The sequence below is a fragment of the Dryobates pubescens genome, chromosome 18 (assembly GCF_014839835.1).
Source record: "Dryobates pubescens isolate bDryPub1 chromosome 18, bDryPub1.pri, whole genome shotgun sequence".
Lineage (NCBI taxonomy): Eukaryota > Metazoa > Chordata > Aves > Piciformes > Picidae > Dryobates > Dryobates pubescens.
The window spans coordinates 20,733,436-20,747,237 of record NC_071629.1 but is presented as its reverse complement, the minus strand read 5'-3'; the positions used below and the strand labels follow the sequence as shown (position 1 = coordinate 20,747,237).

The window sequence follows — 13,802 nt, the reverse complement described above, 5'->3', positions numbered from 1 at the left end:
TGGAATAGAATAGAATAGAATAGAATAGAATAGAATAGAATAGAATGGAATGGAATGGGATGGAATGGAATGGAATGGAATGGAATAGAATAGAATAGAATAGAATAGAATAGAATAGAATAGAATAGAATAGAATAGAATAGAATAGAATGGAATGGGATAGAATGGAATGGAATGGAATGGAATGGAATGGAATAGAACGGAATAGAATGGAATGGAATGGAATGGAATGGAATGGAATGGAATAGAATAGAATAGAATAGAGTAGAATAGAATAGAATAGAATAGAATAGAATAGAATAGAATAGAATAGAATAGAATAGAATAGAATAGAATAGAATAGAATAGAATAGAGCAGGTTGGAAGAGACCTTCAAGATCATCACATCCAACCTATCAACCAATCCAACACCACCAAATCAACTAACCCATGGCACCAAGCACCCCATCAAGTCTCCTTCTGAACACCTCCAGGGATGGTGACTCCACCACCTCCCTGGGCAGCACATTCCAATGGGCACTCACACAGGACTCAAGGTGTGACCTAACCAGTGCTGAGCACAGGGCACAATGACTTCCCTGCTCCTGCTGGCCACACTGTTCTTGATGCAGGCCATCAACTTCTGCAGAATGAGCCTGGGGTCTCCGTGAAAAATGAGCATGGGTCTCCAAAACCTGGATCAGAAAGACCCTTACCCACTTTGTGCTGTCCTCTAGAGAGCAGAGAAGCTCATCTCAAAGCTCACAGGCATGGGCAGCAGAGGGAAGGAGAGCAAAAGGTGACTCTGGGGACCTACAGCAGGTTTTCAGCCTGTCCCAAACCCCCACCCATGGGTGGCCCTCAATATACCCCTGCAAAACCCACAGTGGCATTGCTTCTCCCTGGTGCCACTGAGGCCACCCAGAATGATTCTGGGCACAGCCAGCCTCTGAGCACTGGTGGTGCCTGCAGCGAGTGGACCCAGAGGGCAGCTCCCTGCACCTTCTTCAGGACCTGCAACCCTCAGCAGGGCAAACCCTGCAGGAGCACTGTCCCAGAGGGCAGCTCCCTGCACCTTCTTCAGGACCTGCAACCCTCAGCAGGGCAAACCCTGCAGGAGCACTGTCCCAGAGGGCAGCTCCCTGCACCTTCTTCAGGACCTGCAACCCTCAGCAGGGCAAACCCTGCAGGAGCACTGTCCCAGAGAGCAGCTCCCTGCACCTTCTTCAGGACCTGCAACCCTCAGCAGGGCAAACCCTGCAGGAGCACTGTCCCAGAGGGCAGCTCCCTGCACCTTCTTCAGGACCTGCAAGCCTCAGCAGGGCAAACCCTGCAGGAGCACTGTCCCCATCACCTGCTAGGAACCGGAGCTGGTTCCTCACTCGCAGCTCTCCATCCCCAGAGCCTCTGCTGCAGTCATCTTCATCGTCACAGTCTCCGCTCTCCTCCTCCTCCTCCGGGGTTTTGCCTGGAGCTTTTCGGTGGGGCAAAGCCATCCCTTTGAGCAACTGAAAGACAGGAGGGGCCACAGTCATTCACCAGCTCACCTCTGCCCTCCCTGCAGCTTCCTCCCGTGCTCACAAGGGGATCAGGTGGAAAGAGGCCTCACTGGGGGCGGCACAGGAGCCCGTCGTGCTCCTCATAGAATCGCTCAGGTTGGAAGGGACTTCCAAAGGTCATCTAGTGCAGCCCCCTGCAGTCAGCAGGGACACCCTCAAACAGATCAGGTTGCCCACAGCCCTGTCAAGTCTCTCCTTGAGTATCTCAAGGGATGTGGCCTCAGCTGCCTCCCTGGGCAACCTGTTCCAGTGTTCCACCACCCTCACTGTAAAGAACTTCTTCCTAACATCCAGTTTAAGTCTACTCTTCTCCAATTTCTAACCATTGTCCCTTGTCCTGTCCCTGCAGGCCTTTGCAATCAGTTTCTCTGCAGCCTTCTTGTAGCCCCCTTCAGGTACTGGCAGGCTGCTATTAGGTCTCCCCAGAGCCTCCTCTTCTCCAGGCTGAACACCCCCAGCTCCCTCAGTCTGTCCTTGCAGCAGAGATGCTCCAGTCCCCTGATCATTCTCGTGGCCCTCCTCTTGGACCATGCCAGAGCACTGACAAGCTCAGGTCCATTCATGGACAAAACCAAACACAAAACCTCAGTGGAAGAAACAAGAGCAGGAAAACCCACAGTGAGTAACTCTGCCCTTCAGCTTCTGCCCAGCAAGCACTGCATGAGCTACAGAATGTCTGCCAGCATGGCCAGACCCCAATGCCACCAAAGTCTGGAGGCAGCTACAAAACACATATCCAAACTTAGGCCAGATGGGGGAAAGCCAGCAGCAAGAGGGAACTCTCTTCAGGGATTCTCACTGCTTTCTCCCATCTGAGAAGTAAAACACCTGAGAGGAAATGGCAGGTCTCTCAGGTCACAGAATCACAGGATGCAGGGGTTTGGAAGGGACCTGTGGAGATTGTCAAGCCCCAGCATGTCTAAAGCAGGTTGCCCAATACAATGTCCAGGCAGGATTTGAAAGTCTCCAGAGGAGGAGACTCCACAACCTCTCTGGGCAGCCTGCTCCAGGGCTCCAGCACCCTCACACCAAAAAAGTTTCTCCTCAAGTTCAAGTGAAACCTCCTGGGTTCCAGTTTGTTCCCATTGTCCCTTGTCCTGTCACTGGGCACCACTGAAAAGAGCCCAGCCCCATCCTCTTGACCTCCAGCCTTCAGCTATTGATCAGTATTGATCAGATCCCCTCTCAGGCTGCTCTTCCTCAGGCTAAACCTACCCAGGTCTTTCATCCTCTCCTCCTCACCGAGGTGCTCCATGCCCCTCAGCATCTTTGTAGCCTCCACCATTCTCTCTCCAGCAGTTCCCTGTCCCTCTCAAACTGGGGAGCCCAGAACTGGACACAGTGCTCCAGGCATAGCCTCAGCAGAGCACAGTAGAGGGGAAGGAGAACCTCCTTTGACCTGCTGGCCACACTCTTCTGAATGCCCCCCAGAATACAAGTGGCATTCTTGGCCTCAAGGGCAAATTGCTGGCTCCTGGTGAACTTACTTGTCCAGCAGCACCCCCAGGTCCTTCTCCTCAGACAGGCCCATACAGCACTCCACAAAAATACCCCAGATATCTCATTCCTTTTGAAGCATAGAGGATGCTAGTCAAAGTTTGTGGGACAGCCAAGCAACATGACAAAAGGATCTTCTAAGCAGAGTCTCAGACTATGGTTGGCTGGAAGACACCTCCAAGATCATCCAGCCCAAGCCTCATCCCCAGCACTGAAAGGTCACCACTACACCATGTCCCTAAGCAGCAGACCCACACACTGCTTGAACACCCCCAGGGATGGTGACTCCACCTCTGCCCTGGGCAGACCATTCCAATGTTTGAGACCCCTTTCAGTGAAGAACTATTTCCTAACATCCAGCCTGAACTGAACCATTCCCTCTGGTCCTGTCACTTGTCATCCAGAAGAAGCTGGGTCCCTCCTCCTTCCAACCTCCTTTCAGGTAGCTGTAGAGAGCAATGAGGTCTCCCTTCAGCCTCCTCTTCTCCAGACTGAACCACCCCAGCTCCCTCAGATGCTCCTTGTAGGCCATGTGCTCCAGACCCTTCACTGAGCTAAAGCTGGGTCCTGATCAGTGGTGACAGGTTGCAGCTCCCCAGGATGGGGACTCAACAGCTGCCCTGAGCAGCAGGGCTCAGGATTGCCTTCCAAACACGGGTGGGAGCTGCCCCAAACTGACCCAGGGAGGGATTAGACACATTCCCAGCTATGGGCTTCCTCTTCCTGCTGACTTCTCTGCTGTGGCTGCTGCTCAAAGCCATCAGCTATTTCATCACAGCCCCAGATGCCCTTTGGAGAAGTCAGAAGCTTAATATAGCTTGAAAATTCCTATTCCTACATGGCTGGAAAAAGCCTTCTTGAAGTTGGACTGTTAAATTAAATGATGGCATTGAACAAGATCAAGTGCTGGGTGCTGCACATTGGCCACAGCAACCCCAGGCAGTGCTACAGGCTGGGGTCAGAGTGGCTGAGAGCAGCCAGGCAGAGTGGGACCTGGGGATACTGGTTGATAGTAGGCTAAACATGAGCCAGCAGTGTGCCCAGGGGGCCAGGAAGGCCAATGGCATCCTGGCCTGCATCAGGAGCAGTGTGGCCAGCAGGAGCAGGGAGGTCATTGTGCCCTGTGCTCAGCACTGGTTAGGCCACACCTTGAGTCCTGTGTCCAGTCCTGGGCCCCTCAGTTTAGGAAAGATGTTGAGCTGCTGGAAGGTGTCCAGAGAAGGGCAACAAAGCTGGGGAGGGGTCTGGAGCACAGCCCTGTGAGGAGAGGCTGAGGGAGCTGGGGTTGCTTAGCCTGGAGAAGAGGAGGCTCGGGGGAGACCTTGCTGTCTCCAGCTCCCTGAAGGGAGGTTGCAGCCAGGTGGGGGTTGGTCTCTTCTCCCAGTCAAGCAGCACCAGAACAAGAGGACACAGTCTCAAGCTGTGCTAGGGGAGGTTTAGGCTGGAGGTGAGGAGAAAGTTCTTCCCAGAGAGGGGAATTGGCCATTGGAATGTGCTGCCCAGGGAGGTGGTGGAGTCACCATCCCTGGAGGTATTCAAGAGGGGATTGGATGAGGCACTTGGAGCCATGGGTTAGTTGTCAGGAGGTGTTGGGTGATAGGTTGGACTGGATGATATCTGAGGTCTTTTCCCACCTGGTTGATTCTCTGATTCTAAGTTAATCTGAGCACCAACTAACTAACTAACTAAAAAGTCATATAAAGGATAAATAGATAAGTAGAAAACCAGGGGTAAGTATCAGAGAAGATACTGCAAAATGGGAGCTTTGGGCATGCTTGAGGGGTTGGGTTAGGTCCATCTCCTGCTTTCCAAGGCATTTTTTAATATCTGGAATCCAGGTTGCCTTGTTAAACTCTTAAGCTAGCCCTTAGAAAAGAGTTTCTCAAGTATGTAGCTTGCTGAAGTTTACACAGGCTGGGAGGAATGCTCTGGGCATCTGGTTTGCTCTGTCCACACCGATGGCCACATACCTCTGTGTTTGTCTGAGAGGAGCAGAAGGTAATGAAAACCAAACAGCTCCAAGCCAGATCCCTCCAGCTTCCCCCCTACCCCCAACACCCCCCTCCAGCAAAGCTCTCCTTGGCACCAGGCTGCCCAGTGAGAGAACCCTGCTGGGTCCTGCTGCTGTGGTACAGAACCAAACACAGCTCAGCTCCCTACACACCAGGGAGTGTGGTGCCACAGCCTGCAACAGCCTTTGGCTCAGGCTCTTTAAAGTGCAGTTTTTCCAGGAAGTTTATTTTCTATAGAGGTTTACAAAGGACAAGAGGCAATGGTTTGAAACTAGAGCAGGGTAGGTTTAGACTGGACATGAGGAAGATGTTCCTTATTATGAGGGTGGGGAGACACTGGCACAGGTTGCCCAGGGAGGCTGTGGCTGCCTCCTCCCTGGAGGTGTTCAAGGCCAGGTTGGATGAAGCCTTGAGCAAGCTGGGCTGGTGGGAGGTGTCCCTGCCCATGGCAGGGGGGTTGGAGCTGGATGATCTTTAAGGTCCCTATCAACTCAACCTGTTCTGTGATTCAGCCAAGATCTTGCAGGATCATCTCAAAGGTCTCTTCCAGCTCCAGACATTCTGTGATATGATTCTATGATATGACAAAAAGAGGCAAATGCAGAGCTCTCCATCCTGGCAGGAAGACAAACATGAGCAGAGGGCTGGAGCTGCTCTGCTATGAGGACAGACTGAGGGAGCTGGGGTTGTGCAGTCTGGAGAAGAGAAGGCTGCAAGGAGACCTAATTGTGGCCTTCCAGTATCTGAAGGGGGCTCCAAGAAAGCTGGGGAGGGACTTTTGAGGGTGTCAGGGAGTGATAGGACTGGGGGGGATGGAACAAAAGTAGAAATGGGGAGATTGAGATTGGATGTTAGGAAGAAGTTGTTGCCCATGAGGGTGGTGAGAGCCTGGCACAGGTTGCCCAGGGAGGTGGTGGAAGCCTCCTGCCTGGAGGTGTTTGCAGCCAGGCTGGATGTGGCTGTGAGCAACCTGCTGTAGTGTGAGGTGTCCCTGGCCATGGCAGGGGGGTTGGAACTGGCTGAGCCTTGAGGTCCTTTCCAACCCTGACAATCCTATGATTCTAAGACCTCATATAAAAAACAGATATTCCAACTGCCCAAGCCTTTGCTCCACCACTTTCATTTCCCTCTTCCAAATGGAGCTCACCATCACTGGAGGTGTTTAAGAGTGGCCTGGATGAGGCACTTGGTGCCATGGTTTAGTTGATCAGGTGGTGTTGGGTGATAGGTTGGACTTGATGATCTCTAAGGTCTTTTCCTATCTGGTTAACTCCACTCCACTCCACTCCACTCCACTCCACTCCACTCCACTCCACTCCACTCCACTCCACTCCACTCCACTCCACTCCACTCCATTCCAACACCCAACCTGTGCTCTTGCAGGATGCTCACTCCTCTACATCCAAAGCACAGAGGAAGGCAGCCTGGTGGGACTCCCCCATGCAGCTCAGCAGCACAGCTTTCATTACTTACCCAAAAGAGCAGAGAGCTTGCTGGCAGGGAGAGCTAAGCTTTGGGATATTTTCAGACTGAACAAGCTCAGCAGGAGGGCGAGAGGAAAGCAGGGTTTGTCAGCTGTGTGTTTTCAAACACTGAAATTACTGAGCATTGCTTGTCTTAACTGCTTCTCTCTTGGCAAGCCATACATTAGCAGCTAAATCTCTCCACCTCTGCAGCCACAGGAAACCAGGGACTTTCTGAGAACCTGGGAAGCTTTGGATGGAGTGAAGGTGGTGTCCCTGTGCTGTGCTGCTCCTTCCTTCCCCAGGACAGAAGCTGCATCCCAGCTACGTGGCTGGGAGCCACGGGAGGGTTCCATGAGTCAAATTCCACAGCTGGATCTGGGAGAAATGAAGCTCATGACACAAAACCTGCTGGCACCATTAGCAGGAGAACTGGGGTGGGGTGGAAATCCCACCCCACTCCATTGGAGCATCCAGGTCCAGGAATGCTGTCATGGAATCACAGAATGGGTTGGGTTGGAAGAGACCTTAAAGGTCAGCTAGTTCCAATCCTCCCCACCATGGGCAGGGACACCTCCCACCAGAGCAGGTTGCTGAAGGCCCTGTCCAGCCTGGCTTTGAATGCATCCAGGGTGTCAGATGCCTTGGCTTTGGTTGGAGAGGCAGCCACAGTCCTTCTCATTGACCATTACTGGGGTTGTTCAGTCTGGACAACAGGAGGCTGAGGGGACACCTTCTGGCTCTCTACACTTCCCTGGAAGGAGGGTGGAAGCAGGTGGGGGCTGCTTTCTTCTCCCCAGTAACAAGAGCTAGAACAAGAGGCCTCAAATTACACCAGTGGAGGTTTAGGTTGGACATGAGGAGAAACTTCTTCACTAAAAGGGTTCTCAAAGCCTGGCACAGGCTGCACAGGGAGGTGGTTGAATCCCATTCCTGGAAGTATTAAGAAGAGGCAGAGAGGTGGTGCTGAGAGCCATGGTTTAGCAGCAGCCTTGGTAGGGTTAGAGAACAGTCAGGCTGGATGATCTTCAAGGTCTTTTCCAACCAAAACCATTCTGTGATACCACAACCTCCCTGATGGTCTGCACACTTGATGCAATTATATTTGGTGGGCTGAACACTGATTGCCCATCCTGAAATAGCAAGCAGAGCTGACTGTACCCTGACATTACAGTTTATTCATGTCCTGTGGTTTCAAGCCCATGGTGAGAGGCAGGCAGGAAAACACACAGCCCAGTGATGACTAAAGTAGCAGGGAAGAGTGAGACACAATCCAGTCCATCCCAACTCATCCAGCTGCAAGGGTTTACAGCCCTCTCTGCTCTTCTTTGCTAAACCAGCCTGATAAATATACAGCCTCATGTGCCTGAGGGAAACTAGAGCACTAACTCTGGGAGTCAGACAATCATAGAATCAATAAGGTTGGAAAAGACTCAGAGATCATCAAGTCCAACCTGTCACCTAATACCTAACACCTCCTGACAACTGAATCATGGCTCCAAGTGCCACATCCAATCCCCTCTTGAACACCTCCAGTGATGGTGACTCCACCACCTCCCCAGGCAGCCCATCCCAATGGGCAATCACTCTCTCTGTGTAGAACTTCCTCCTAACCTCCAGCCTAAACCTCCCCTGGTGCAGCCTGAGACTGTGTCCTCTTGTTCTGGTGCTGCTTGCCTGGGAGAGGAGACCAACCCCCACCTGGCTACAACCTCCCTTAAGGTAGTTGTAGAGAGCAAGAAGGTCACCCCTGAGTCTCCTCTTCTCCAGGCTAAGCAGCCCCAGCTCCCTCACCACTGCTCATAACCATACAGCGACCAGACAAAAGCAGACGCAGCACCATGGGGTAATGACCCAGCTGGATTTGGATGGGCCACCCTGTGTGGAAATCTTTCTAACTCCTCATTCTTTACAACCACTTTCCTCAGAGCTCCCCACCTGCCCACCCAGCCACCTGGCCTTGTTTTTCCAATTGGAAGATAAACAGTGAGGGCTGCAATGTGCTTTTGCTCATTAATCTCCTTTCCGCCCCCCACCCTCTCTGACAAGAAATCAGCACTGTGTTTCTTGGCCTGGAGTTTTAAGAGCTGCTTTCTCCTCTTTGGAAGTTACCCCCACCACACTGCAAATGTCAGTTTGAGCACTGCCCAAGCTTGTGCCCACAGATGAACAGGAGCCAGCAGTGTGCCCAGGGGGCCAAGAAGGCCAATGGCATCCTGGCCTGCATCAGGAGCAGTGTGGCCAGCAGGAGCAGGGAGGTCATTGTGCCCTGTGCTCAGCACTGGTTAGGCCACACCTTGAGTCCTGTGTCCAGTTCTGGACCCCTCAGTTTAGGAAAGATGTTGAGCTGCTGGAAGGTGTCCAGAGAAGGGCAACAAAGCTGGGGAGGGGTCTGGAGCACAGCCCTGTGAGGAGAGGCTGAGGGAGCTGGGGTTGCTTAGCCTGGAGAAGAGGAGGCTCAGGGGAGACCTTCTTGCTCTCTACAACTCCCTGAAGGGAGGTTGTAGCCAGGTGGGGGCTGGTCTCTTCTCCCAGGCAATCAGCACCAGAACAAGAGGACACAGTCTCAAGCTGTGCCAGGGGAAGTTTAGGCTGCAGGTGAGGAGAAAGCTCTTCCCAGAAAGAGGAATTGGCCATTGGAATGTGCTGCCCAGGGAGGTGGTGGAGTCCCCATCCCTGGAGGTGTTCAAGAAAGGCTTGGATGTGGCCCCTGGAGCCATGGTTTAGTTGTCAGGAGGTGTTAGGTATTAGGTAACAGGTTGGACTTGATGATCTCTGAGGTCTCTTCCAACCTGCTTGATTCTGTGATGCTATGAAATTCAGATCAAACAACACAGGCCAGTGAGCTACAAGCAGTGTGCTCCTTTAAGGCAGAATCTTCCCTTCCAACATACTCCAGGGGGAAAATATTATATATATATATACATGTAAAGAGAGCAACCAAATATATTATTGAAGGGGAACAGAAGACTTTTGGGGGGCGGGGGGAACCCAACCAAACACCACATTTAATTCCTTCATGAGTTTAGGGGAGAAGCCTGATTGATATTAGTAATCTTTTGGTGGACAGAGCTGTCATTTAATTTAGCTTGCATGACTGAAAGAATTTAATAAAAGTCTTCCAGAGAGTTTTGCTGAAATTCTTTGCATGTTTTTATTAAGCCCCTGGAAGAGGATCAAACCTAAAAAGCTGGAGAGGATGGAGACTGTACTTGCAGCTAAAATAATACCCAGGGTTGTAATATAGGCTTAATAATCAAGTGGTCATGTCCAGCAGGAGAAGTGCCTGGGTGCAGAAAGCCCTCTGCATCCCCAGCTGCACAGCCCTGCGCTGCTCAGCAGCATGAGAGGGACCCTGGGAGCGCGAATCAACAGTGAAAACCAGCCCCTGGCTTGGTGAGAAACCACTCAAAGCTCACCCAAATCCCTCAGCTCATCAGTGGCTGCTAAAGTTGGGATGCTTCCCTTCAGCAGCCTTGGGAGGAAAGGGTTTTGGAGGAGCAGTGGTGTCAGTTCCCCTGGCATCCTGCAAGGCACCCACTCTGGCCACAGGCTTTCGGGTGCCCAACAAGGATCATGGAATAACAGAACCATAGAATCATGGACTCGTAGGATCATGGGATCATGGCACCATACAATCATGGAATCATAGAAGCATAGAATCATGGAATCATAGAATCATAGCAGCATAGAACCACGGAATCATAGAACCATGGAATCATAGAAGCGTGGAATCATAGCAGCATAGAACCATGGAATCATGGAATCATAGAAGCATAGAACCATGGAATCATAGAAGCATAGAGCCTAGAATCATAGAGTCATAGAAGCATAGAACCATGGAATCATAGAAGCATAGAGCCATAGAATCATAGAGTCATAGAAGCATAGAACCATGGAATCATAGAAGCATAGAGCCATAGAATCATAGAGTCATAGAAGCATAGAACCATGGAATCATAGAAGCATAGAGCCATAGAATCATAGAGTCATAGAAACATGGAACCATGGAATCATAGAAGCATAGAGCCATAGAATCATAGAGTCATAGAAGCATAGAACCATGGAATCATAGAAGCATAGAGCCATAGAATCATAGAGTCATAGAAGCATAGAACCATGGAATCATAGAAGCATAGAGCCATAGAATCATAGAGTCATAGAAGCATAGAACCATAGAATCATGGAATCATAGCAGCATAGAACTATGGAATCATGGAAGCATAGAACCATGGAATCATAGAAGCATAGAGCCTAGAATCATAGAGTCATAGAAGCATAGAACCATGGAATCATAGAAGCATAGAGCCATAGAATCATAGAGTCATAGAAGCATAGAACCATGGAATCATAGAAGCATAGAGCCATAGAATCATAGAGTCATAGAAACATGGAACCATGGAATCTTAGAACCATAGAATCATGGAATCATGGCACCATACAATTATGGAATCATATAACCACAGAATCATGGGATCATGGAGTCATAGAATCAGGGAATCATAGAAGCATAGAATCATGGAGTCATGGCACCATGGAATCATAGAAGCATAGAATCATGGAATGATGGACTCATAGAACCATAGAATCATGGAATCATGGCACCATGGAATCAAAGAAGCATAGAATCATGGAATCATGAAGTCATAGAATCATGGAATCATAGAAGCATAGAATCATGGAATCATGGCACCATGGAATCATAGAAGCATAAAACCATGGAATCATGGAATCATAGAACCATAGACTCATGGAATCATACAAACATAGACTGGTGGTGGCTTGAAGGGACCTCTGAAATCCTCAAGTGCAGCCCCCTTGCCAAAGCAGGTTTGCCAAGGGCAGGCCACACAGGAACACATCCAGCTGGGTCTCGATAGTCTCCAGAGAAGGAAAATCACAGAATGCCAGGTTGGAAGGGACCTCAAGGATCATCTGGTCCAACCTTTCTAGGCAATAGCCTAGCTGAATCCAGGAGGCCCAGCACCCTGACACTCCACAGCCCCTCTGAAGAGCTGCCTCTATTACTTCCCACACAGCTCCCAGGATTCCCAGGAGGCCAGGATTTCCTATTTGAAACCCCATCCTGCTGAAGCCCCTGGTTTGGGTGGAGCAACGTGAAATCTTACAGGCAACCCTGACCTTGCAACTGACAAGGGTGAGTCATTTAGGGGTGGCTTTTAAATCAGGACTTTCACACGATCCTGTTCCCCGTTAACAGCTCGTTACAAGGCACAGAAGGACATTCCCAGGGTGCAACACAGCTGGGGCTGGTTTGCTGACCAAGGTCATTATCTGATCACAAGCAAGAAGCAGGGAACAGAACCCAGTTTTTTAAGAGGCTGGAGCTGTGGCCTGCCTTTGAAAGCTCATGTGTTTCGAATTGCTGTGGTGCACACAAGAATGCAACAGGAGAATCGATTCTCTCCACTTCCTCTGCTTATTAGCCCTGGAAATAACGTGGAAAAAATTATCTTTTATTAGCAGATCCTTTGTTTTGCAACCAACCTTCACCATGAGGTTTGCCTGTGCCCTCCAGCCCACTTCCCTCTTTCCCAGCTCCATCCAGTTTAAGAAATCACGGAATCAATAAGGTTGGAAAAGACCTCAGAGATCATCAAGTCCAACCTGACACCCAACACCTCCTGACAGCTAGACTGTGGCTCCCAGTGCCACAGCCAATCCCCTCTTGAACACCTCCAGGGATGGGGACTCCACCACCTCTCTGGGCAGCACATCCCAATGGCCAATTACTCTTTCGGGGTAGAACTTTCTCCTCACCTTGAGCCTAAACCTCCCCTGGCACAGCTTGAGACTGTGTCCTCTTGTTCTGGTGCTGTTTTCCTGGCAGAAGAGACCAACCCCCACCTGGCTACAACCTCCCTTCAGGGCAAAGGAAATTACAGCACAGGAGGTGAAGAGAGGCTGAGAGCCCTGGGGGTGTTTAGTGTGGAGAGGAGAAGACTGAGAGGGATCTGATCAATGTCTATCAATATCTGAGGGCTGGGGGTCAGGAGGGAGGGGACAGGCTCTGCTCAGTTGCACCCTGTGACAGGACAAGGGGCAGTGGATAGAAACTCCAGCACAGGAGGTTCCACCTCAACAGGAGGAGGAACTTCTTCCCTGTGAGGCTCACAGAGCCCTGGAGCAGGCTGCCCAGAGAGGTTGTGGAGTCTCCTTCTCTGGAGGCTTTCCAGCCCCATCTGGATGTGTTCCTGTGTGACCTGTGCTGGATTCTATGCTCCTGCTCTGGCAGGAGGGTTGGACTTGAAGATCTCTGAAGGTCCCTTCCAACCCCTAACATCCTGTGGCCCTGTGATCCTTTCTGTGCACCAGGGCTGTGGTGGCATAGGATTGTGCAGCAGCAGGAACTCAGCACAACATTAAGTGGGATCTGCTTGAGGGTAGGAAGGCTCTACCGAGAGATCTTGAATCGATGGGGTAAGGTCAACTGCACAAGATTCAACAAGGCCAAATGCTGGGTCCTGCACTTGGGTCAACAACAACCCCATGAAGGCTCCAGGCTTGGAGCAGAGTGGCTGGAAACTGCCCAGCAGAGAGAGTTCTTGAAGCTCCAGCTCAGCCTGTGGCAGTGGGTGCCAAAGGGGGTGAACTGCAGCTCTGAGTTTATGTTGTGGCTCTTCAGACATGAAAGGGTTTTAGTCTTTACTTTCAGCACTCAGATTCATGGAATCATAGAATAATAGAATCCTGGAATCATAGTATCATAGAATCATAGAATGGTGGGGATTGGAAGGGACCTCCAGAGATCATCAAATCCAAATCCACTGCCAAACCAGGACCACCTAGGGCAGCTCCTACAGGAACACATCCAGATGGGTCTTGAAAGCCTCCAGAGAAGGAGACTCCACAACCTCTCTGGGCAGCCTGCTCCAAGGCTCCAACATCCTCACAGCAAAGAAGTTTCTCCTGATGTTGAGGTGGAACTTCCCATGTTTCAGTTTGTGTCCATTGCCACTCAGAATACCATCTCCTGGAACAGAAAAATCCCTACTGTGCATCACCCAGGGGCTGCTGGTGCAGCAGGACCTTCTTTCCTGCCTTCACGGGCTCCAGAGGACATGTTCTCATCTGCCAGTAAAAGATTTTCCCTGGTCACTCCCCTGATAGCACAAAGAAGCTGGTGACAGTGGCCTTCCAGGATCTGCAGGGGGCTCCAAGAAAGCTGGGGAGGGACTCTTGAGGGTGTCAGGGAGTGATAGGACTGGGGGGGATGGAGCAAAACTAGCAATGGGTAGATTGAGATTGGATGTGAGGAAGAAGTTGTTCCC

The 13,802-nt window shown here is 50.9% G+C and overlaps 1 protein-coding gene across 1 annotated transcript in view; it reads right to left on the bottom strand.

Annotated features, from left to right (window-relative positions):
* The window catches only part of GPC3 (glypican 3), a 253,442-nt gene that overhangs the window by 47,831 nt on the left and 191,809 nt on the right, over positions 1–13,802 (bottom strand). The window contains exon 7 of the mRNA XM_054169528.1: positions 1,334–1,487. Coding sequence (XP_054025503.1) covers positions 1,334–1,487 — 154 coding nt within the window. The remainder of the gene's footprint in view (positions 1–1,333; positions 1,488–13,802) is intronic.